The sequence below is a fragment of the Acanthopagrus latus genome, chromosome 21 (assembly GCF_904848185.1).
Source record: "Acanthopagrus latus isolate v.2019 chromosome 21, fAcaLat1.1, whole genome shotgun sequence".
In the NCBI taxonomy this organism is placed as follows: Eukaryota; Metazoa; Chordata; class Actinopteri; order Spariformes; family Sparidae; genus Acanthopagrus; species Acanthopagrus latus.
The window spans coordinates 27780842-27807689 of record NC_051059.1 but is presented as its reverse complement, the minus strand read 5'-3'; the positions used below and the strand labels follow the sequence as shown (position 1 = coordinate 27807689).

At 42.3% G+C, this 26848-nt stretch overlaps 6 gene segments (V, D, J or C); all 6 read left to right on the top strand.

Annotated features, from left to right (window-relative positions):
* Positions 1-7567: 7567 nt before the first annotated feature.
* Positions 7568-11786, top strand: LOC119011214. The segment is given in 2 exon segments: positions 7568-7789; positions 11407-11786. Coding segments are annotated over 2 exon segments (435 nt in total).
* Positions 11787-15237: 3451 nt separating this feature from the next.
* Positions 15238-16071, top strand: LOC119011727. The segment is given in 2 exon segments: positions 15238-15336; positions 15425-16071. Coding segments are annotated over 2 exon segments (432 nt in total).
* Positions 16072-17326: 1255 nt separating this feature from the next.
* Positions 17327-18166, top strand: LOC119011723. The segment is given in 2 exon segments: positions 17327-17677; positions 17768-18166. Coding segments are annotated over 2 exon segments (510 nt in total).
* A 1946-nt stretch (positions 18167-20112) lies between these two features.
* Positions 20113-20947, top strand: LOC119011735 (the record flags this gene model as incomplete). The annotated part of the segment is given in 2 exon segments: positions 20113-20500; positions 20631-20947. Coding segments are annotated over 2 exon segments (372 nt in total), but the record flags the coding sequence as incomplete, so codon positions are not given.
* A 2040-nt stretch (positions 20948-22987) lies between these two features.
* LOC119011734 lies at positions 22988-23853 on the top strand. The segment is given in 2 exon segments: positions 22988-23355; positions 23488-23853. Coding segments are annotated over 2 exon segments (402 nt in total).
* A 42-nt stretch (positions 23854-23895) lies between these two features.
* On the top strand, positions 23896-25382 carry LOC119011729. The segment is given in 2 exon segments: positions 23896-24095; positions 24398-25382. Coding segments are annotated over 2 exon segments (429 nt in total).
* Positions 25383-26848: the final 1466 nt, after the last annotated feature.

Genomic DNA, 26848 nt, shown 5'->3' with positions numbered 1-26848 from the left:
CGATTCTACATGTCTGTGTGTCTGACTCTCTGGCTAGGTAACTCTTTAAACCTACTGATTGTTCTCCTTTAATCAATCATCTTTATTGATTCATCTCTTCCTCTGCATGTTCTCTACTTCCTCAGAGTGTAAAGGAGCAGACAGAGTGATCCAGCCAACAGGAGATGTCATTGCTGCTGAAGGAGACACAGTTACACTGGACTGCACATTTGAGACCAGTGTCTCAGGTTATTATCTCTTCTGGTACAAACAGGATGGAAACAACAGCCCCAAATTCATGCTGAGCTGCTCTCAGTTTGGTGCAGGGAACACAGAGAAGGAATATGAGGACAGATTTTCATCCAAAGTGAATTCTACCTCAAACTCAGTTCCTCTGAAGATCCAGAAGCTTCAGCTGTCTGACTCTGCTGTGTACTACTGTGCTCTGCAGCCCACAGTGACAGGAAACACCAAAACTCTGTACAAAAACCTTTGGAGCAAACACAACACAATACTCCACAACATCCACTAGAGGGAGTCACACACTGTTAAACTGCAGCAGGATGTGATGATACAGTCTGGGATCACTTTACTCTCAGACAGGATTGAGATAAAGTTTTAGAATTAAACCACTTACAACTTATTTACTCTGAACATTAAAACCACATTTCACCAGGGTTGCCATGACAGCACTGAAAATATTGATGATGTTGAAATCATATCTTGAAGATTTTTAACAATAATCAGCTATAAAACAACATAGATTGGAGGACTTCACTGTCAGGACGTCCTGTCTTGTCCCTGTGCCAAAGATGCCGTGTCCCTGTGGCTCCAAGGACTACAGACCTGTGGCACTGACCTCCCACATCATGAACACCCTGGATAGACTGGTGGTCTTGGAGCAGCTCTGGCCCTTGGTCAAACCACTCTCGGACCCCCTAGAGTTCGTCTGTCAGCCCCAACTTGGAGTTGAGGATGTCATCATCTACCTGCTCAACCATGTCTACACCCACCTGGACAAGCCAGTGAGCACTGTGAGAGTCATGTTTTTAGACTTCTCCAGTGCATTCAACACCATCTGTCTGGTTCTACTGGGTGAGAAGCTGACAGCGATGAGGGTCGATTCCCCTTGTGACCTGGATTGTTGACTATCTGACTGGCAGTCCACAGTATGTGCGCTTACAACACTGTGTATCAGATAGAGCGGTCAGCAACACCAGGGCCAGACAGGGCACTTTCCTCTCTCCCCTCCTCTTCACCCTCTACACCACAAACTTCAGCCACTGGACAGAGACCTGTCATCTCCAGAAGTTCTCAAATGACTCAGCCATAGTTGGATGTATCAGTGAGGGAGCTGAGGATGAGTACAGGACTGCTGTGGACCAAGGAACTGGCTGTGGACCTGAGGAGGACCAAGGTGCTGTTGACTCCTGTTTCCATTGAGGGGTCAGTGTGGACATTGGAGGATGATAAGTATATGGGGGTCCACACTGATAATAATCTGGACTGGATAAAGAACACTAACACCCTCTACAGGAAGGGACAGAGTTGTACCTGTTTTCTGAGACGGCTGAGGTCCTTCAACATCAACGACCAAACCAGCAGTCGGAGGTACTAAAACGGGATTACATCTCCCTCGTGGATCGCCTGCTGGACACGGGGAAGCGGCTAATTATCGCCGGCCCGCTTCCCCCACCTAGGTATGGTGACGACACCACCAGCCGCCTTCGTCAGCTGCACCTGTGGCTGAAGGGGTACTGCTTGTCAAAAAGTATCCCGTTTGTCGACAATTTTACAGCGTTTTTAAACAGGCCTAGCCTTTTTAACCTCTACGCACCCACCCGCCCGCCGGCGGGCGATTGCAGATAACTGACTGTTTTCTACACTGCGCAGTGACGTTACTCGCTTCAGCTTTCATCATTACGGACATACTATACATCGTTGGAAAGGGTAATTCATTCATCCAGTTGATTTTGCAGAAATCATGAGCACTAAACCATAAATCATTTATATTTACCAGCATGGTAAACGTGAGATACAAGAAACGCACGGCGACTCCCTACCTTTGACGCGGCCATAAAGCCGTAATATGTGTCCGATCCTCAATTATTTATATTCCAGTTGTCCGTAAGAATCCACTGATCAAAAGCATCAAAATGGTTTTTCATAAAATTATTCCAGGTTGTGAATATCGTCCTGTAAAGTCCATTTGTTTACCGTCTACCGACTTTGTTTGTCAAATAAAATCCAGACTTCGCCGGCCGTATGTTTATTTTCTCTAGTTCCTGTATTGTGTTGTTGGGTGTGCTTGTTTTCATCACTTTGCTGGCTACAAAACAAAAGTGTCCCCATCTTTTTCCGTTCAGTTTTCACCCCAGCACAGCCCGTGAAGTACATGGAGCGCTCCTTGTTTAAAGGGCCAATCGGCTTTGTCTACTGTTATTTGCCGCCTTAGTACAGGGATAGCGTTTTGGCTATCAACATGTCAATCACTCAGGCTTCTAGCCAATTATTTTACCTTTCCAACGATGGTAGGCGTGCCCAGGTCCGTTTTGTACGAGCTGAGGAATATCGCTGCGTCTGGCAGCTAGCGGGCTAACTTTGCGCAGCAGACGCACTCGCAGCGGACATTTAAATTTTAATGGACGGCAGTTTTCACAGTTTACAATGGCGAAATCCACAAAAAACACTAAATATGTCCGAGAAGAAGACCTGGAATGGATCATGGCATCATCTGATGAAACTGTAGACAGTGAGTAGGACTCTGAGAGAGAGGAGATGTTTGCTAAGGGCCTCGACGACATCTTAGATCGGTGAGTACCGTTATCTTTGATGATGTTTGATTTATTTATTTAGCCATGAGTGAAATTTGAATGAAAGTTAGTGGGAAGGGGTTCTTATGCTTACAGTGAACAGTCCAGTATACATTAGCATTTCATAAATGACGCTAAATGTTTAGGGCCCCAGGGGCTAATTAGCCTAGCTAGCTAGCCTCAACTACTCAACCAAAGCTATGTAATCCTTGTAATTCTGTCCTATGATGTAATTCTCTTTGAGCCTCTAATTCCTTTTTATTTAGATTTTTTTTTTTTATCAAGCTTGTAAACAAATTGAATTAGATCTTTTTCACTGACCAGACACTGGGAATATTCCCCCAATTCAATTATTCTGTTTATGTACGGTTACTTTCCTGATGTTTTTGTGTAATATGTAATATCATATATCTGTGTTTATTTATTTCCTATGTAAATAGCACCCTATTGAATTGCATTTATATATTTTTTCATTTTTCATTATATTTGGTAACATTTGTGCATTGCATTGTGTTTTGTAGGACACAGTCTGAAGACACTGACGTGGATTGGGAGCCTGAAAGTGAGACAGTCAGACGCCCAACCCCCTCTCCTGCTGAAGGCGGTCATCAGAAGTGCCAACGATCCTCCTCTGCATCCACCAGTGCTACCTCCCCCGCTGCGCACATACAGTATTAGTATATTGAAAGATAATAAAAGCCTTGTTTGAAATTCACTTCAGTATGTCATTTTTGTATAATGGTTACTATTCTGTAGTGTCTTGTCGCATGACAATATCTCAATATGGCCACCTAGAAGTGTGTGGAAACCCCTCCACCACCCATCAAATGAATGTGTGAAAAAATTATGTTTTGAATCATGGAGGAAGGCTTTATAGTCACCAAAATGCTTCAGTAATGTTTCCAGTGTCACAGAAGTGAGAAAAAGCATTTGGCACAATTTGGCCATTTGGAGACGTTTTGGAGAGGTTTGTGGACGCCAGTGACACCACAAACTAAAAACTCCATAACTCCCGTAAGGTTAGGCCTAGAAGTCTGAAATTTCATCCAGGTGTAGTTGACAAGATGTAGAAGGTATGTGGTATATTGCCATATGCCTTACCTAAAGCACATCTGAGTTATTGTTATTCAAAAATGACCTATTTTTTTCGAAGAAAAAAAAATGTTTTAGAGCCATGTTTGAACTGATGTCATTTAGGTTGTGTGTATGGTACATGCTGGGTAAGCACATTGTCAGAAACTAGAGGTTCTCAGCTTTCAAGTGAAGTATCATACATCCATCTGGGACTTGTAGTTGTTGTGTTATAAGCTTTTCCATTTGGGTATGCTAATTAGGCGAAAATTACCAACAAAGGTGGGTGCGAAGGGGTTAAACGGGATGGCCTCCACCCAAACCAGGAAGGATCACGGCTTTTATCTGTCATCATTGACCTGACTGTCCGTTCCTGCACCACACCGACCTCCTGACTCACGGTAAACACGCCTGCCACTCACTCACCTTCACCCGCCTCTACCTACACGACACACGCCCCCCATTCAATCGCCCCCGAGGCACAGGACAACATCCACACTATTGAAACAAGACTCTCACGCAGACAAATCACACGCAGGACTGTTTTTAGACCAAACTGTGTTTTTAACATTCCTCTGAAAAGACATGATGAGCGCACGTTCAGCATGGACATTAAAATGGCCGTGCTGAACGTGAATTGTGTCCATGCCTTCATATAACTAACGTTAATCGTAGCACAGCAGACAGGTAACCCCTGTCTCAGGCTCCAAAGCAAAGTAAAGATTGCTTGACTGCAGATAAAGTTTTGGTACTGTCAGATCGAGTCTCTCGTACCAGCAGCTAACACTACACACGTAGTATATACGTGTATATCAACACAAAATAAGTCGTTCGACTGCCAGGGTGCTCCTGGGCATCTAACACACTGTCCTTTAGCCTTTAACACAACATGCTAATTGACGTAACGTAGCTCGCTGGCCGTGAATAACAGAGCATTTCATACCGTCCTCTCTGCGTGTTCACAGTGGAACATTAGCTCTCCGTCCGCGAACAACTGAGACAATTTCACACCGTCTGATCGGCTGTGAGCATGTGGAGGAGACGGTTTCCCATGCGTGTTCATGTCGGAACAGTAGCTGTAGTAACTGAGAAGTTGTCCGCGGACGATGAGCTAGCTAGCGCTGTTCGGCCGTGAACATGACGATGGCTAGCTAGCGCTGTTCACGGCCGAGTAGCGCTAGCTAGCTCGTCGTCCACGGACAACATCTTAGTGGATCACCGGCCGGTTAGAAGCGATCAAATCTCAATATCCCAATTCAATTTCTCAGTTCACTGTCATGAGTGCTGATATGACAATTTAAGGTTAGGCAACATTAACATTACCGTGAATCCTAAGACCAGTAAGCCCACTGTTGTAACGTTAGCTCAGCCTCATATTTACATCACCCGTTAGCGTTAGCTCATGTGCTAAACAGCCAAAGTAACACAAACACTGTTTTAAAAAATACTTACATTTTCTTCTTCTGTGGCGTTGACACGGACAGTGGGTACTGATCCATCTTTGAGGAACAATCTCGTTGCCAGTCCAGCCTGATACTGACCCTGGTTGCTGAAACAGTCCGGTGTGAAGTGATTGGCACAGACAACAACGCTTTTGCTCAGTGAAGGTGGGGCGTTTCCCTGAAAAATAAAATTTAGCCACTTCGCTCTGATATCCTCTTTGGTAGGAAGGCAATGTAGGGAAACATGAGTGTCCGTGCATCCGACGACAGAGCAGGAGTGCTTGGCTTTCGGGTTGTACATGCTAGCGGTCAGGCTGTCGCGTACAAGTGAAGCGAGAAAATGGCGGATCCTCCTTCAGGTAGCCGGAGTAATATGGGAGGAGATATCCAGCGTGAGGGCGGGAGCATTCAAATCACCCGCACTCTTACGTAAGTGTGCGGGTGAAATCCAAATGGCTCTCTTAGAGACACATTTCCTGACTCCGCCTGTTCACAAAACATTGACGTAGAGGTCCTAAATCACTCTTAAGGGGTCGGGAGGCACTCTGGATATGCAATTATACATAGTAAAGTAAGGAAAAAGTGGGTTTTGCATAATATGTCCCCTTTAAACAAATCTTTTATGAAAGATTGATGTAATGATAAATGATGTAATTTTAGATAACAATTTAGACAGCATTCTCCTGACAGAGACATGGCTTGGCACTGATGCACCTGTTGTTCTCACTGAGGCTTCCCCACCAAATTTTAACTTTTTATTTTCTACAAGAGGGGGACAAAAAGGAGGTGGAACTGCATCAATCACTAAAGACACCATGATGTCAAATGAAGTCTTTTTTAACAAAAATTTATCATTTGAATACCATGCCTTTGTTTTTAGCAGCCCCCCCATCCTCTGTATGACAGTCTGCAGACCACCCTGCTATTCCACCTCTTTTAACAGTGAATTCTCAGAGCTACTGTCAATAACTCACAGCAATTATAACAGAATATTAATAACCGGTGATTTTAATTTACACAGATAATTCCTCCGATTCAATGTCGAGAGAATTTTTAAACCTTCTACACTGTCTAGATTTTAATCAGCATGTCACGCAGCCGACCCACAGCAGGGGGCGCACCCTGGACCTGGTCATAACCTACGGCCTGTCCATTGGTGCGCCTTCTGTTGTGGACCTGGCTGTGTCTGACCACTTGCCGTGCTAATCAGAACACTTTTATTTATTTATTTACTTATTCATTTAAATCCTTTTTATTTTATTCTATTTTTATTTTATTTTATTTCATTTTATTTACCTATTTATTTATTTTTTCTTTTACTGTTTTAATCTCATATTTTAACCTTTAGTCCCTTGTGCTTTTAGCCTTTATACTTTTATGTTTTAGTCCCTCGTGTTTTCAGCTTCTATGCTTTTTGCTTTATTTTACTGTTTTAGTCTGTCAGTTTTTAATCTCCAGTGTTTCCTCATGGGGGCCTGTCAGGCTGGGAGTGGTCTCTGGTCTGGCAGCGGGGGGTGCTGTCCCATGGACGGCTCTGGCCCGGGTGACCGGAAGAAGAGCTGCTTGATATTCAGCTCTCCCTGCTGACACTTAAAGAGATCATGTTTCTAGAGACTGAACAGAAACAAGTCTGGAGAGAGAAATTCATGTTTCACAGTTGGGATTTCTGATAAAGAAGCCTCCATTTTCAAAAGACGTGTGATTAATTGATTCCAGCATGTGTTTCACATGTTTGATTCATCAAACACACAAAACACTGGTTTGTATCCTACATGAGTGAAACATGAGTTACATGATGGTGACTGAAGCATCAGTGACATTTCAGATTTTAAGGTAGAGCAAATGTAACAGATAGATCGAATACAGATCCACAAGGAGGAGAAAGAGAGGAGCCATATTATTTATCGTTATTAAAAATTATCCCTGATAATCATTATCATTACTGACAGCCAATTTTAACCCCAAACTTTCTATTGATGTTGCATGAAGCACTACATCTGGTGCCCCGAGTGAGGCGACATACAACATATATCTGTGAATGTCACCAGTCACAATATAAAATCTGTACATTAATGAAATAATGTTTTCTCTACTTTAGGAGTATAGAATAAATCCCTCTTGTCTATGCAAAGCCTGAGACGATGATCCGTTCTAGAGACCATCACAGCTACATTTCTGTAATTCATTCCAGTAATCAAAGAATCAAAGACTAAAAACTACAGAAAAGAAAACTTCCCAGCTGCAGCTGATACAAACTGCTGCCTTCAGTCTGTTAACCAGGAGGAAGAAGAAGAGGTGAAAATACAGATCTAAGAGGAGACGGAGAGATTCAGGGAGGAGCTGAGCTGTTACTGAACTATAGAAGAGAGAGGAACTTCCATATTCAGCAGAGTTCAATACACAAACCACAAACATTACCTTTATTCAACATGCTGTCACTGGACTATTATGGGCTGTCTCTGATGTTTCTCACTATTATAACAGGTATGTCACATTATGCTTTTATTCTGTCAAGTTCAATTCTAAAGTTTTCTAATAGCAGTTCATTTCTTTTGAGGTTCTTTTTAACATAATACAAAACGTATTTTTCTTCCTTTAGGTGGAATATTTTCTGAGGGTAGTTCATGGGTTTTGATTTTGTAACGTAATATTAAAAAGAGTTATTTCTTCCTTTAGGTGTCAGCTGTGAAGAACTCAGTCCAGTCAAGAATGAAGAGTCCAGTTTAGAAGACAGCACTGTTACTCTGTCCTACACATACTCCAAACAAGCTGATGGTGGAGATTATTTCTTCTGGTATCGACAATATCCAGGAAAACCACCAGAGTTGCTCATCTTTCACTTGGGAACACAAAATGAAAAAAACAATAGACTGTCTGCGACAGTAAGTGATGATAAAACCAAAATGCATCTGCAGATCTCCTCTGCTGCAGTGACAGACTCTGCTGTGTACTACTGTGCTGTGAGGCCCACAGTGACAGGAAACACCAAAACTCTGTACAAAAACCTTTGGAGCAAAGACAACACAATACTCCACAACATCCACTAGAGGGAGTCACACACCATGAACCCATTACAGTCTGAGCCAGTGTCACTGGACTGATGACAAATACAACAAAACATCAACCAATAAAGATTCCACACAGAGCTGCTGTGACAACAGACAGAAATGGATTGGTTGAGTTGAGGTGAATAAATAAAGTGAAGAGCTGATTGGCCCCGCCCATTTAGCCTCAACTCAACCAATGACATCATTCCTTCCTCACTGTGCTGCAGTGGAAGAACACTGCTCATCTGCTGTCTGTCTGGCTTTAAGAAATCCAAAGACATGTTGCTTTACTTCTTTTTACTCTTCTGTCACTTTACAGGTGAGTTTTGGAACACAACAGGAATTTAAGTTGTGTTGAACCTGCTGCATTAACCACATATACACAACCTGGATTTCATCACTTTTCTCATGTCTTTGCTCTGACAGAGTCAATGCTGCTCATGTTTTCATCAGATTGACAACATGGATGTTGATTGAATGATATTGTTTGTATGTGACTGTGAAGGAGCACAGAGTAACACTGTACACTTGATATTTTCCACTGTCTTCTCCTCTCAGCCTCATGAACAATGTTAGTCTAATGGCTTCATTTTCTACACTTTTTCCAGGACTAATAGCTGGAGACAGCATCTCTCCTGTAGAAGATGAAGTCAGTGGAAGAGAAGGACAATCTGTCACACTCATATGTCAATATGAGACAAGTTATTCGGATCCTTGGCTTTACTGGTACAGACATGATTCTGACCTTCAGGCTCCTCAGTTTATACTCTGGAAAGGAGCAAAATCACAGACTGGTCAGGAGTATATTCCCAACAATCGATATCAGTCTCAAACATCAGATACATCAACCAGCCTGACCATCAGAGAGCTAACCCTGGCAGACACAGCTCTCTACTACTGTGCTCTAGAAACACAGTGATGCAAAGTGTAGAAGAGGCTGTACAAAAACCTGAACACAGATATCTGACTACTCTTCAAAGAGGAGGGAAGTGGTATTCAAACCACAGCTTCATATCAGATGGATTCTGCTAATTCCTGTTTTATCACAGTCACTGTGGTTACAGCTGCTAATCAAACACTGTGGGAGGATTCCAGTGTTTCACCTAAATGCATCCAGCATCCAGGCACTGCTGTGGAATCATCTTCTTTTTTAATGAAAGATGAGGAGGAACACAGGTGAAGACAGGAGAGGAGGAGTGGAGAGGGCTATGTTTTATCTCTAACAGTAGGCCTTCATGATTTACTGCTGTGTGTTTAGTGTCTGTGTGTTTCTTACACATCCTGGGCTCTAAGACGATAGTGTATAGTAAGAAGACAGGATGGGACAGGACCTGATGCTCCCCTGTAGACAAGTGTAGGAATGTGAAAGTGCAAGTGTCCCCATGACCAGGAGCCTTCATCAGTTCTGAGGTGGGCATCAGAGCTAAGCTACAGGAAGGGACACACACCAGAAGTTTAGGGCCGACTCAAGGTCATCTAAGTATAGAGAGACCATCCTGTCCACTTTAGCTGACATCAGCAAAGTTAAGTAACACACACAAGAGTTATTTCATAGGGGGTGTGAGGCAGACCCATCCTTCTTTTCTCCCATGGGATAGATGTAAAACATTTCTTTTTGCCACTGCTTTTAACTCAAGCAATTCAAGTCTTTGAACTGCATTATGACTCTGCCTCTACAGTCTTGTTTCTTTTAAAGCTTTTCTATTTTAGCCGACTTGTTTTGATGTTTGTTTCTTAATGTTTTTAATGGTCTAAAATGCAATTTTGAATTTTCTTTAATGCAATTTTTAATGTCTTTTAAATGACAATTTTATGTCTTTTAATGTAACTTGTGTGTGCCTGTAAGGCACTTTGAGTTGCCATGTGTCTGAATTGTGCTATACAAATAAACTTGCCTTGCCTTACCTTTAATCTATCAAAGTAACCAATTAGGAGAAGTAGGCGTGTATGGAAAATAGATTTTAAAAAAGACCCCCACACCAGAGAAAATGAGGTGGTAATTGGTAGTATTTTGGCATTGCTTTTACCATAGATTTGAGAACACCAGACATGTGGCCACGCTCTGTTCAGACCTTGGCTTGAGATCTGTTTCAATAAAGATCGCTCTATTCTTCCACCCAGCCTGGCCTCCGCAGAATTCTTTTATCAACATACTACATGCTGACACCTTTGATGAAGACAGCCCAGAAACTACACTTCATATGAAGGTCAATAAACACTCCTGTGTTTGGAGCATATGAACAGAGGAGGAACACCTTCTGATACCTTCAGAAACTAACATTATATTACCATGTGCTGTCACACAAAAAATGTTTGTCAGATCACATAGATGTAAATCTTGGGTGTACATGGAGGACCAGACCCCTCGTCCTGGAACAAACGACCCCCCTCAGTATATCACTGTCAACACAACCAGCAGTGTTGTCAGGAGCAGTGTAGCGTTCCTCAGCAGGCAGAGTGATGGAGTGTTAGTTAGAGGAGTTAATGCACTACTGTTGGTGTCCAACTCAGGAGTTCATGGAGCTGAGCCTCCAAAGTTGATGTTAGATTTTCACCTGCACAGGTTTGAATTGTAAAAGAAGTTAAAATGACTGGTTCATCACACCTGGATGTACTTTACCACAGGCATGACACCTCCACTGCTACAACTCCATCAGAAGGGAAACAAGGAAGGAAAAGACAAGAACAAAACAGAATCTTTCCACCTCCAAAACTGCTGCCTTCAGTCTGTTAACCAGGAGGAAGAAGAAGAGGTGAAAATACAGATCTAAGAGGAGACGGAGAGATTCAGGGAGGAGCTGAGCTGTTACTGAACTATAGAAGAGAGAGGAACTTCCATATTCAGCAGAGTTCAATACACAAACCACAAACATTACCTTTATTCAACATGCTGTCACTGGACTATTATGGGCTGTTTCTGATGTTTCTCTCTATTATAACAGGTATGTTACATTATGCTTTTATTATGTCAAGTTAAATTCTAATGTTGACTGATGGCAGTTCATTTCTTTTTAGTTTTTGACACAATATAAAAACAGATTTCTGTTCCCTCAGGTGTCAGCTGTGAAGAACTCAGTCCAGTCAAGATTGAAGAGTCCAGTTTAGAAGACAGCACTGTTACTCTGTCCTACACATACTCCAAACAAGCAACTGGTAGTGATTATTTCTTCTGGTATCGACAATATCCAGGAAAACCACCAGAGTTCCTCATCTCTCACTATGGAACAGGAACACCAATATCTGATCCAGTCTCTAGACTGTCCTTCAACGTGAGTGATGATAAAACCAAAATGCATCTGCAGATCTCCTCTGCTGCAGTGACAGACTCTGCTGTGTACTACTGTGCTGTGAGGCCCACAGTGACAGGAAACACCAAAACTCTGTACAAAAACCTTTGGAGCAAAGACAACACAATACTCCACAACATCCACTAGAGGGAGTCACACACTGTTAAACTGCACCCTTGATGTATTTCTACATTTTGCACCAGGTGAGACAAACTGTCACACTCACACACTGTCCTGTAGAAGATCTGTGGGTCTGTCACACGTGTTGCTGTGAAACTGGGCTGAATAATGTCTCTACTTCAGGACTATAAAATCAGTTCATTGTTCAGTGTTCATTGATCCTCCCTCCCATCAGTCACATATCTGGTCGGCAACACATTCTGATCTTTGATTTTACTTAGTTCAGATTTAATGATAAATAATTATTTTTCCTTGTGTGTGAGTGAAGGAATGTAGACGTTGTGGAGCTTGCAGGTCCAGGGGCCTCGGAGTTGGTTTTCAGCTGTGAGTGTGTTAAAGGTGAGCAGTTGGCAAGGCCACCATAAAGTACTAAAACTGAGTTTGACCCTCACTTCAAATGGTGGCAGATGCCTGAACATTTATGTTCCCCTAGAAGGAAAGACAGACCATTTGGGCAATTTTGGAGAGAAGACTGCAGCCAAGTTAGATGAGTTATGGGAGGTGAGCAGGGAGACAGGTCAACTCCTCTTTTAGTCTATCGGATAGATGGACCCTTACTTCACCAAAGTGACCAATTAGAAGAAGTAGGTGTGTACTGGAGAAGGGACTCTATAAAGGCCAGCAAAGGAAAAGAAAATGGGGGATGGTTACTTGTTGATTACCTAAGATAGAAGGTCCAAGAGGATTTCTGATAGAGCAGAAGGCAAAGCATTGAGCAGAACTTTGCCAGGATCTGAGAACACCAGGGAGCGGCTGACGCTGGTTCAGATGCAGGCTTGAGATCTGTTTCAATAAAGATTGTTCTATCAATCCACCCAGCCGAGCCTCCGCAGAATTCTTTATTAACAAATGACACCTTTGATGAAGGGAGCCCAGAGACTACATCAGCTCAGAGTTATTAGAAACTGCTGCCTTCAGTCTGTTAACCAGGAGGAAGAAGAAGAGGTGAAAATACAGATCTAAGAGGAGACGGAGAGATTCAGGGAGGAGCTGAGCTGTTACTGAACTATAGAAGAGAGAGGAACTTCCATATTCAGCAGAGTTCAATACACAAACCACAAACATTACCTTTATTCAACATGCTGTCACTGGACTATTATGGGCTGTCTCTGATGTTTCTCTCTATTATAACAGGTATGTTACATTATGCTTTTATTCTGTCAAGTTAAATTCTACTGTTTTCTGATGGCAGTTCATTTCTTTTGAGTTCATTTTCTCCAAAATATAAAACAGATTTCTTTTCCTTCAGGTGTCAGCTGTGAAGAACTCAGTCCAGTCAAGAATGAAGAGTCCAGTTTAGAAGACAGCACTGTTACTCTGTCCTACACATACTCCAAACAAGCAACTGGTAGTGATTATTTCTTCTGGTATCGACAATATCCAGGAAAACCACCAGAGTTGCTCATCTTTCACTTGGGAACACAAAATGAAAAAAACAATAGACTGTCTGCGACAGTGAGTGATGATAAAACCAAAATGCATCTGCAGATCTCCTCTGCTGCAGTGACAGACTCTGCTGTGTACTACTGTGCTGTGAGGCCCACAGTGACAGGAAACACCAAAACTCTGTACAAAAACCTTTGGAGCAAAGACAACACAATACTCCACAACATCCACTAGAGGGAGTCACACACTGTTAAACTGCAGCAGGATGTGATGATACAATCTGGAGTGTTTTCACTGATGATAAAATCAAAAAAGAAGACACAATATCCTCACGTCATCAAACACTACATTAAAGAGTAAATGCACTGCACTGTGTCTTGCTCAAAGAATTGTTGGGATTTAACCAACAACCTTTCAACCCCCATTACCTCCTGAGCCACAGCTGCTCCGACTGAACTTTAGTTGAACTTTTTCTGGTGTTGTAATGACATTAAGAACTGATGCTGGACTTACTGTAAGCCCTCATATAATGTACATTTCATTATGTCTCATTCTAAGCTCAGAGTGTCTCCTTAATGTCCTGTACTGAGGTATCAACCAGTTCTCCACATGTTGAGGCAGGACAGACTGGGGGACTTTTCACTTGTTGTTGGCCTGTGAAGCCCATCAGTGGATGTTGGACTGGATCAATAAACTAGACTTCCTGTCAACATCCAGGTGGTCTTTTCTTTCTTTGAGGGACAATTGGCAGTTAATTGCTTCTGTAAATGCAATATTTCAAACATGTGAGAAGGTGTTGAAACAACACAGAAGTAAAACATTTAACCAAAATAAGTTCTGAACATACAGATCATCAGATAATAACTGGATGATGCTGCTGGAGTAGATGAAGTTTCAAAAACATCTTATATGTTTCTGTGGTCTGATTCTGGCCGACCACTTGATGACTTTCTAACAGCTTTTAAGGAGGAGGCAAGGCTGGGTGGAATGATAGAGCAATCTTTATTGAAACAGATCTCAAGCCTGCGTCTGATCCAGAAGCGGCCGCTTCCTGGTATTGTCAAATCTATGGGAAAGAAATGCCAAAATGCTTCACCCTCTGCTCTTTCACAAATCCTATCAAACCACTGATCTTAGGAAATCTACCAGTTACCACCTCACCCTCTCCACTCATGCAGGCCTATTTAAAGTCCCTTTTGTTGTACCTGCCCACTTCTTCCAATTGGGCTGAGGGTCCATCTGTCGAATGGACTAGAAAAGGAGTTGGACTATCTACCTGCTCATCTCCCATAAACAACTAAATATGTTACTGTCACTCATTAGGTCTTGTATCCCATAACTGTACAAGTTTAGACATCTCCATCCATCTGACATGGGGGTCAAACTCTGTTTTATTCCTCCATAGCTGCCTTGTCTTCTGCTAACCTTTGACACACACACAGCTGAATACTGACTCCAGGGTCCCTTGGAGCTGTGAGTCCCACACTGTCTACATTCCTTAACTCACACAAAGTGAAGGAACAGGTTAAATTTAAACTGAGTTGAATTAAAGACCAGAATGTGTTGCAGTCCAGATGCCTCATCATGCAGTGATGGATGAGCTGATGATGAGGTGAACTTGTAGGTTCTGTGAATCAGCTGGTCTCACTTCTTCAGGATGATGAGTCCAGGCTCAGACAAGGTCTGTCTGAGTCCACAGAGGAGACACACGGTGTTCTCTGGTCTTATTGTGTTCAGTGACAGGCTGCAGAGTTGAGATGCATGGAGCCAAAAAGGTTTCAAAAGTTAACTAGATTAAAAAAGAGGATATGTAATCCTGTAAATTAACACAACACAGGAACAAAGAGCCTTTTGATTAAACCATCAAAATATTGATGACAGAATTTAGTTTCTTATTATATTCCTGTGTTCAGTCTGCTACAATCATCATGAAGAACATTTGAGCTGAACAGATGAAATGTAAATGAGATGTAAATGTAGAGAGTTCCTCAACAGATGATACAGATGAAGGACCAATGATGTGAAGGCTCAGATCCATCAGAGTATCAATGTTCTTCCTCTCTCTCCTCCCCTCTCACTGCAGACATGAAACACTGGCTGAGAAACATCCTGATTCTGACTCTCTGGCTAGGTAACTCTTTAAACCTACTGATTGTTCTCCTTTAATCAATCATCTTTATTGATTCATCTCTTCCTCTGCATGTTCTCTTCTTCCTCAGAGTGTAAAGGAGCAGACAGAGTGATCCAGCCAACAGGAGATGTCATTGCTGCTGAAGGACACACAGTTACACTGGACTGCACATTTGAGACCAGTAACACAGGTCCAACTTTGTTCTGGTACAAACAGGATGGAAACAACAGCCCCAAATTCATACTGGGCTGCTCTCAGTTTGGTACAGTGAACACAGAGAAGGAATATGAGGACAGATTTTCATCCAAAGTGAATTCTACCTCAAACTCAGTTCCTCTGAAGATCCAGAAGCTTCAGCTGTCTGACTCTGCTGTGTACTACTGTGCTCTGCAGCCCACAGTGACAGGAAACACCAAAACTCTGTACAAAAACCTTTGGAGCAAAGACAACACAATACTCCACAACATCCACTAGAGGGAGTCACACACCATGAACCCATTACAGTCTGAGCCAGTGTCACTGGACTGATGACAAATACAACAAAACATCAACCAATAAAGATTCCACACAGAGCTGCTGTGACAACAGACAGAAATGGATTGGTTGAGTTGAAGTGAATAAATAAAGTGAAGAGCTGATTGGCCCCGCCCATTTAGCCTCAACTCAACCAATGACATCATTCCTTCCTCACTGTGCTGCAGTGGAAGAACACTGCTCATCTGCTGTCTGTCTGGCTTTAAGAAATCCAAAGACATGTTGCTTTACTTCTTTTTACTCTTCTGTCACTTTACAGGTGAGTTTTGGAACACAACAGGAATTTAAGTTGTGTTGAACCTGCTGCATTAACCACATATACACAACCTGGATTTCATCACTTTTCTCATGTCTTTGCTCTGACAGAGTCAATGCTGCTCATGTTTTCATCAGATTGACAACATGGATGTTGATTGAATGATATAGTTTGTATGTGACTGTGAAGGAGCACAGAGTAACACTGTACACTTGATATTTTCCACTGTCTTCTCCTCTCAGCCTCATGAACAATGTTAGTCTAATGGCTTCATTTTCTACACTTTTTCCAGGACTAATAGCTGGAGACAGCATCTCTCCTGTAGAAGATGAAGTCAGTGGAAGAGAAGGACAATCTGTCACACTCACATGTCAATATGAGACAACTGAAGACAGTGTTGCCCTTAACTGGTACAGACATCATTCTGACCTTCAGGCTCCTCAGTTTATACTCTGGAAAGGAGCAAAGAGGGTGACAACTGAGTATATTCCCAACAATCGATATCAGTCTCAAACATCAGATACATCAACCAACCTGACCATCAGAGAGCTAACCCTGGCAGACACAGCTCTCTACTACTGTGCTCTAGAAACACAGTGATACAAAGTGTAGAAGAGGCTGTACAAAAACCTGAACACAGATATCTGACTACTCTTCAAAGAGGAGGGAAGTGGTATTCAAACCACAGCTTCATATCAGATGGATTCTGCTAATTCCTGTTTTATCACAGTCACTGTGGTTACAGCTGCTAATCAAACACTGTGGGAGGATTCACATGAGCAGCAAATCCACATCAATGACAAACCAACTGGATGAAGCTTCAAACTCAACACACCATGAAAACAAAGACAACGACACCGACTCACTCAATAAATCCTCTTTGTAGCCTGTGGTTCATCAGGACACAATCAGCTGCTTCCATTGTTCAAAGTGTTGAGATGCACTCGGAACAAACTAACTAATAAAACTCTGAACTGATTGTTAATTAACACTTCAATCAAAATCAACAGAAAATATTCACTGTATTTGTAGTTGACCTGTCGTGGCTGCAGAGAACCAAAATATATGAAACTGTCAATTTATATTGAGGGAAAAACCTTCTGAAAAGAACATAAAAAGTCACATGTTGTTCAAATATTCATCCTCAGTCTGCCTGTAATCTGTCTGATGATAAATATTAAAGGGCCGTAGCAGCTTCACAACAGTTAGCACCTTTTATTTGTCAGGGAACAAAGTGAATCTGCAGTCTGCAGCTGTTGAACAGAACATATGTCCTCTGATGAGGACACAGAAGACAAGTTGTACTCTGACAGCAGAGTGGCAGTAACATGTGTAGAGTGTAAAGTTGTCAGTAGGGAGTAACACAGGGCTGTGAATGAGCCCTGTCACTGTGATCAGGCTCCTCCTTCTAATCCACCAACTGAGTGTTGATGAAGACTGAACACAGAGATCACAGCCTTCTTTACACTTGCTGGAGCTCACACTTACTCAACACTGCACATATGATGCAGCCTCTGTTCATCTCAGGGCTGCTGGCTGTTATGTGTCTCGGTATGAACACAACTCTGTTTCTGTGACATGGATCCAACACTGACATGCTTCTTTAACAGCACACTGATACTGTTTGTTGCTGTTTTACAGGATGCAGAGCACAACAAGACAACGTGCTGCAGCCAGAAGGAGATGTGACTGCTGCTGAAGGAGAGGCAGTAACACTCGGCTGTCAATATAACAGCAGTTCATCAAGTCCATCTCTCTTCTGGTACAAACAGGATGGAGACAACAGCCCCAAATTCATCCTGAGCCGCTTTACGATTGGTACAGGGAACACAGAGGACGAATATAAGGAGAGATTTTCATCCACACTGAATCCAACCTTAAGATCAGTTCCTCTGAAGATCCAGAAGCTTCAGCTGTCTGACTCTGCTGTGTACTACTGTGCTCTGCAGCCCACAGTGACAGGAAACACCAAAACTCTGTACAAAAACCTTTGGAGCAAAGACAACACAATACTCCACAACATCCACTAGAGGGAGTCACACACTGTTAAACTTCAGCAGGATGTGATGATACAGTCTGGAGTGTTTTCACTCATGAAACTCAGTTGTGATGAAAAGCTTCACAAATGAAGATGACATGATAGAACTATTTGATTCTAGCTGGTTTATTAGATGTAAGTTTCTTCTGTTTCAGACCTTCATGCAATCAGTTGAACCAAGAACTGAGAAACTTTGAGGTCCTCCTCTTGTTCTTTCAACCAGCTGAAATTAAATCTTGATCAGCTGATTGTTGTTGACTGTTCAGCTTACCGCTCATTGTTTGGGTATAAAATCTGACAATGAGCTTTTCATTTCATTATCAGCAGACTGAAGTTGTACAGTGATTAAATAATGCACCTTGGTATCACACAAGTCATGTCTATCAAATTAAAGGCACCAAACAGACTTGCTTCAAGAAAGGACAGAAAAACCTGGGAAAAAGCCTGGAAGCACTGTGAGGATCATATTGTTTGATTTCTCCGGTGCTTTTAACACTATACAACCTGCACTTGTGGGGGACAAGCTGGGGCTCACATCCTGGATCCTGGATTACCTCACAAACCAGCCACAGCATGTGAGGACTCGGGGCTACGTGTTGGACACAATAATATGCAGTACAGGGGCCCCACAGGGAACAGTCCTGGCCCCTTTCCTGTTCACCTTGTACACCGCAGACTTCTCCCACCAATCAGCTCACTGCCACCTACAGAAGTTCTGATGACTCTATCGTCGGCCTCATCAGGGACGACAGAGCCTACAGAGAACTTATTCAGGACTTTGTGGACTGGTGCCAGCAGAACCACCTCCAGCTTTATGCCGGGGAGACCAAAGAGCTGGTGGTGGATTTCCAACGGCACAGACAACCCTGCACACAGGTGAACATCCTGGGAATGGACATTGAGATGGTGACATCTTAGAAGCACCTGGGAGTTCACCTGATCAATAAACTGGACTGGACTGACAAACAAATTTCTCGTCTGGGGACATTAAAGGATTTGTGATTCTGAAAAACTGCGGTCACTTCATCCATAAATCAGTAATCAGACTACTGGCTTCAAACAGGTCTGGAACCCTGGTTATTGATAACCTGAAAGTCCCCTGAATGAACCACACAATCAACCCTGACCTTCTCCTCATGTGGACATTCTGGTTCTTTGCTGGTCGCTCATCCTCCTAATGATTTCAACATTACTGCCCCTTGATGTATTTCTACATTTTGCACCAGGTGAGACAAACTGTCACACTCACACACTGTCCTGTAGAAGATCTGTGGGTCTGTCACACGTGTTGCTGTGAAACTGGGCTGAATAATGTCTCTACTTCAGGACTATAAAATCAGTTCATTGTTCATTGTTCATTGATCCTCCCTCCCATCAGTCACATATCTGGACGGCAACACATTCTGATATTTGATTTTACTTAGTTCAGATTTAATGATGAATAATTATGTTTCCTTGTGTCTGAGTGAAGGAATGTAGACGTTGTGGAGCTTGCAGGTCCAGGGGCCTCAGAGTTGTTTTTCAGCTGTGAGTGTGTTAAAGGTGAGCAGTTGGCAAGGCCACCATAAAGTACTAAAACTGAGTTTGACCCTCACTTCAAATGGTGGCAGATGCCTAAACGTTTATGTTCCCCTAGAAGGAAAGACAGACCATTTGGGCAATTTTGGAGAGAAGACTGCAGCCAAGTTAGATGAGTTATGGGAGGTGAGCAGGGAGACAGGTCAACTCCTCTTTTAGTCTATCGGATAGATGGACCCTTAATTCACCAAAGTGACCAATTAGAAGAAGTAGGTGTGTACTGGAGAACGGACTCTATAAAGGCCAGCAAAGGAAAAGAAAATGGGGGATGTTACTTGTTAATTTCCTAAGATAGAAGGTCCAAGAGGATTTCTGATAGAGCAGAAGGCAAAGCATTGGGCAGAACTTTGCCAGGATTTGAGAACACCAGGGAGCGGCCGACGCTGGTTCAGATGCAGGCTTGAGATCTGTTTCAATAAAGATTGTTCTATCAATCCACCCAGCCGAGCCTCCGCAGAATTCTTTATTAACAAATGACACCTTTGATGAAGGGAGCCCAGAGACTACATCAGCTCAGAGTTATTAGAAACTGCTGCCTTCAGTCTGTTAACCAGGAGGAAGAAGAAGAGGTGAAAATACAGATCTAAGAGGAGACGGAGAGATTCAGGGAGGAGCTGAGCTGTTACTGAACTATAGAAGAGAGAGGAACTTCCATATTCAGCAGAGTTCAATACACAAACCACAAACATTACCTTTATTCAACATGCTGTCACTGGACTATTATGGGCTGTCTCTGATGTTTCTCTCTATTATAACAGGTATGTTACATTATGTTTTTATTCTGTCAAGTTAAATTCTAATGTTTTCTGAAGGAAGTTCATTTCTTTTGAGTTTTTTTTTTTTTTTTTTTTTTTTAACATAACCTTAAACGTATTTCTCTTTCTTTAGGTGTCAGCTGTGAAGAACTCAGTCCGGACAAGAATGAAGAGTCCAGTTTAGAAGACAGCACTGTTACTCTGTCCTACACATACTCCAAACAAGCAACTGTTAGTGATTATTTCTTCTGGTATCGACAATATCCAGGAAAACCACCAGAGTTCCTTATTTCTCACTATGGAACAGGAACACCAATATCTGATCCAGTCTCTAGACTGTCCTTCAACGTGAGTGATGATAAAACCAAAATGTATCTGCAGATCTCCTCTGCTGCAGTGACAGACTCTGCTGTGTACTACTGTGCTGTGAAGCCCACAGTGACAGGAAACACCAAAACTCTGTACAAAAACCTTTGGAGCAAAGACAACACAATACTCCACAACATCCACTAGAGGGAGTCACACACTGTTAAACTTCAGCAGGATGTGATGATACAGTCTGGAGTGTTTTCACTCATGAAACTCAGTTGTGATGAAAAGCTTCACAAATGAAGATGACATGATAGAACTATTTGATTCTAGCTGGTTTATTAGATGTAAGTTTCTTCTGTTTCAGACCTTCATGCAATCAGTTGAACCAAGAACTGAGAAACTTTGAGGTCCTCCTCTTGTTCTTTCAACCAGCTGAAATTAAATCTTGATCAGCTGACTGTTGTTGACTGTTCAGCTTACCGCTCATTGTTTGGGTATAAAATCTGACAATGAGCTTTTCATTTCATTATCAGCAGACTGAAGTTGTACAGTGATTAAATAATGCACCTTGGTATCACACAAGTCATGTCTATCAAATTAAAGGCACCAAACAGACTTGCTTCAAGAAAGGACAGAAAAACCTGGGAAAAAGCCTGGAAGCACTGTGAGGATCATATTGTTTGATTTCTCCGGTGCTTTTAACACTATACAACCTGCACTTGTGGGGGACAAGCTGGGGCTCACATCCTGGATCCTGGATTACCTCACAAACCAGCCACAGCATGTGAGGACTCGGGGCTACGTGTTGGACACAATAATATGCAGTACAGGGGCCCCACAGGGAACAGTCCTGGCCCCTTTCCTGTTCACCTTGTACACCGCAGACTTCTCCCACCAATCAGCTCACTGCCACCTACAGAAGTTCTGATGACTCTATCGTCGGCCTCATCAGGGACGACAGAGCCTACAGAGAACTTATTCAGGACTTTGTGGACTGGTGCCAGCAGAACCACCTCCAGCTTTATGCCGGGGAGACCAAAGAGCTGGTGGTGGATTTCCAACGGCACAGACAACCCTGCACACAGGTGAACATCCTGGGAATGGACATTGAGATGGTGACATCTTAGAAGCACCTGGGAGTTCACCTGATCAATAAACTGGACTGGACTGACAAACAAATTTCTCGTCTGGGGACATTAAAGGATTTGTGATTCTGAAAAACTGCGGTCACTTCATCCATAAATCAGTAATCAGACTACTGGCTTCAAACAGGTCTGGAACCCTGGTTATTGATAACCTGAAAGTCCCCTGAATGAACCACACAATCAACCCTGACCTTCTCCTCATGTGGACATTCTGGTTCTTTGCTGGTCGCTCATCCTCCTAATGATTTCAACATTACTGCCCCTTGATGTATTTCTACATTTTGCACCAGGTGAGACAAACTGTCACACTCACACACTGTCCTGTAGAAGATCTGTGGGTCTGTCACACGTGTTGCTGTGAAACTGGGCTGAATAATGTCTCTACTTCAGGACTATAAAATCAGTTCATTGTTCATTGTTCATTGATCCTCCCTCCCATCAGTCACATATCTGGACGGCAACACATTCTGATATTTGATTTTACTTAGTTCAGATTTAATGATGAATAATTATGTTTCCTTGTGTCTGAGTGAAGGAATGTAGACGTTGTGGAGCTTGCAGGTCCAGGGGCCTCAGAGTTGTTTTTCAGCTGTGAGTGTGTTAAAGGTGAGCAGTTGGCAAGGCCACCATAAAGTACTAAAACTGAGTTTGACCCTCACTTCAAATGGTGGCAGATGCCTAAACGTTTATGTTCCCCTAGAAGGAAAGACAGACCATTTGGGCAATTTTGGAGAGAAGACTGCAGCCAAGTTAGATGAGTTATGGGAGGTGAGCAGGGAGACAGGTCAACTCCTCTTTTAGTCTATCGGATAGATGCACCCTTAATTCACCAAAGTGACCAATTAGAAGAAGTAGGTGTGTACTGGAGAAGGGACTCTATAAAGGCCAGCAAAGGAAAAGAAGATGGGGGGTGGTTACTTGTTGATTTCCTAAGATAGAAGGTCCAAGAGGATTTCTGATAGAGCAGAAGGCAAAGCATTGAGCAGAACTTTGCCAGGATCTGAGAACACCAGGGAGCGGCCGACGCTGGTTCAGATGCAGGCTTGAGATCTGTTTCAATAAAGATTGTTCTATCAATCCACCCAGCCGAGCCTCCGCAGAATTCTTTATTAACAAATGACACCTTTGATGAAGGGAGCCCAGAGACTACATCAGCTCAGAGTTATTAGAAACTGCTGCCTTCAGTCTGTTAACCAGGAGGAAGAAGAAGAGGTGAAAATACAGATCTAAGAGGAGACGGAGAGATTCAGGGAGGAGCTGAGCTGTTACTGAACTATAGAAGAGAGAGGAACTTCCATATTCAGCAGAGTTCAATACACAAACCACAAACATTACCTTTATTCAACATGCTGTCACTGGACTATTATGGGCTGTCTCTGATGTTTCTCTCTATTATAACAGGTATGTTACATTATGTTTTTATTCTGTCAAGTTAAATTCTAATGTTTTCTGAAGGAAGTTCATTTCTTTTTATTTTTTTTTTTTTTTTTTTTTTTTTTTAACATAACCTTAAACGTATTTCTCTTTCTTTAGGTGTCAGCTGTGAAGAACTCAGTCCGGACAAGAATGAAGAGTCCAGTTTAGAAGACAGCACTGTTACTCTGTCCTACACATACTCCAAACAAGCAACTGTTAGTGATTATTTCTTCTGGTATCGACAATATCCAGGAAAACCACCAGAGTTCCTTATTTCTCACTATGGAACAGGAACACCAATATCTGATCGAGTCTCTAGACTGTCCTTCAACGTGAGTGATGATAAAACCAAAATGTATCTGCAGATCTCCTCTGCTGCAGTGACAGACTCTGCTGTGTACTACTGTGCTGTGAGGCCCACAGTGACAGGAAACACCAAAACTCTGTACAAAAACACAAGCTGACACACTGACAAGCTGCTGGAAGCCTTTTTTCTTCCACACTGTTGTTCTGAACTTTTTACCTCCACTAGAGGGCGACATCATCCAGTAGGCGGTGCACTACTTCTGCTCTGTGTTCAACCATTCTGTCAATAATAACTGCTGCTGTGAAGAGAACAACTCTCACACTGAATGTTGAACAGCAGCTAGTTTCTCCTGTTCATTTAAACCTTGTTGCAGAGATGGAACATCGGCTGTGGATTATTCTTGCTGCTCTGTTCTGTGGTGAGACACAAAACACAACAAGTTGACTTTTAAGACTGTTTTATAACATTTAACTGAGCTGTGACTGATTGTGTTTCTCATGACACATGAAATTAGATTTGATCATCTTTGTTTGCATCTTGTGCATAACTCATATATTTTAATCTGACATCCGACATGAGTCAGTGAAAATCACAACTATTCTACATGTCTGTGTGTCTGACTCTCTGGCTAGGTAACTCTTTAAACCTACTGATTGTTCTCCTTTAATCAATCATCTTTATTGATTCATCTCGTCCTCTGCATGTTCTCTTCTTCCTCAGAGTGTAAAGGAGCAGACAGAGTGATCCAGCCAACAGGAGATGTCATTGCTGCTGAAGGAGACACAGTTACACTGGACTGCACATTTGAGACCAGTGACTCAAATCCAACTTTGTTCTGGTACAAACAGGATGGAAACAGCAGCCCAAAATTCATGCTGAACCGTCCTAAGTTTGGTACAGGGAACACAGAGAAGGAATATGAGGAGAGATTTTCATCCACACTGGATTCTACCTCAAACTCAGTTCCTCTGAAGATCCAGAAGCTTCAGCTGTCTGACTCTGCTGTGTACTACTGTGCTGTGAGGCCCACAGTGACAGGAAACACCAAAACTCTGTACAAAAACCTTTGGAGCAAAGACAACACAATACTCCACAACATCCACTAGAGGGAGTCACACACCATGAACCCATTACAGTCTGAGCCAGTGTCACTGGACTGATGACAAATACAACAAAACATCAACCAATAAAGATTCCACACAGAGCTGCTGTGACAACAGACAGAAATGGATTGGTTGAGTTGAAGTGAATAAATAATGTGAAGAGCTGATTGGCCCCGCCCATTTAGCCTCAACTCAACCAATGACATCATTCCTTCCTCACTGTGCTGCAGTGGAAGAACACTGCTCATCTGCTGTCTGTCTGGCTTTAAGAAATCCAAAGACATGTTGCTTTACTTCTTTTTACTCTTCTGTCACTTTACAGGTGAGTTTTGGAACACAACAGGAATTTAAGTTGTGTTGAACCTGCTGCATTAACCACATATACACAACCTGGATTTCATCACTTTTCTCATGTCTTTGCTCTGACAGAGTCAATGCTGCTCATGTTTTCATCAGATTGACAACATGGATGTTGATTGAATGATATTGTTTGTATGTGACTGTGAAGGAGCACAGAGTAACACTGTACACTTGATATTTTCCACTGTCTTCTCCTCTCAGCCTCATGAACAATGTTAGTCTAATGGCTTCATTTTCTACACTTTTTCCAGGACTAATAGCTGGAGACAGCATCTCTCCTGTAAAAGATGAAGTCAGTGGAAGAGAAGGACAATCTGTCACACTCACATGTCAATATAAGACAACTGCATCAGGTCTTTATCTTTACTGGTACAGACATGATTCTGACCTTCAGGCTCCTCAGTTTATACTCAGGAAAGGAGAGGGAGCTTGGAGTGATTACGAGTATATTCCCAACAATCGATATCAGTCTCAAACATCAGATACATCAACCAGCCTGACCATCAGAGAGCTAACCCTGGCAGACACAGCTCTCTACTACTGTGCTCTAGAAACACAGTGATACAAAGTGTAGAAGAGGCTGTACAAAAACCTGAACACAGATATCTGACTACTCTTCAAAGAGGAGGGAAGTGGTATTCAAACCACAGCTTCATATCAGATGGATTCTGCTAATTCCTGTTTTATCACAGTCACTGTGGTTACAGCTGCTAATCAAACACTGTGGGAGGATTCACATGAGCAGCAAATCCACATCAGTGACAAACCAACTGGATGAAGCTTCAAACTCAACACACCATGAAAACAAAGACATTTATAGTGATTTAATAAATCTGCTTCGTACCCTAACTTTCTTATTAGATTTTGTTTTTTGACACATTTCACTGTAAAGCTGTTTAAGCCATGTTCACACATTTGTTGAGGAAAAATGCCATCCTTTATTGCCGACCACATTTCAGAAAACACAGATCATGTGATAATATTAGTCTCATACTAATCTGCGTATCAGTAATTGGAGGCGGTGTTATATGGAGCCTCGACGTCATATCTCTGTCAGTGAATTCAAGAGAAAGATTCTGATTATCCTATGCAGATGTGCCAATTACTAGACTTTCTGTAGGGTTAGATAAGTATACAGGTCGGAGTTTTCAAACTGTTAGAACGTTGCTTCTCTCCAGATTGATTTCAGGGAACTTTAACCATATGTTACATTTGATCTATCTATTCCAGAGTTGAAGGTAGATAAAGTTTAACAGTGAGGAGACAGAATACAGATCTAAGAGGAGACGGAGAGATTCAGGGAGGAGCTGAGCTGTTACTGAACTATAGAAGAGAGAGGAACTTCCATATTCAGCAGAGTTCAATACACAAACCACAAACATTACCTTTATTCAACATGCTGTCACTGGACTATTATGGGCTGTTTCTGATGTTTCTCACTATTATAACAGGTATGTTACATTATGCTGTATTTTAAGTCTCATTCCAACTTCTTATAAATGTGATTAACTTCTTCATTGTTGTGTAATAAAGCATAATACAGATTTCTCTTCCTTCAGGTGTCAGCTGTGAAGAACTCAGTCCAGTCAAGAATGAAGAGTCCAGTTTAGAAGACAGCACTGTTACTCTGTCCTACACATATTTAAAAGCTGCCACTTATACTGATTATTTCTTCTGGTATTGACAATATCCAGGAAAACCACCAGAG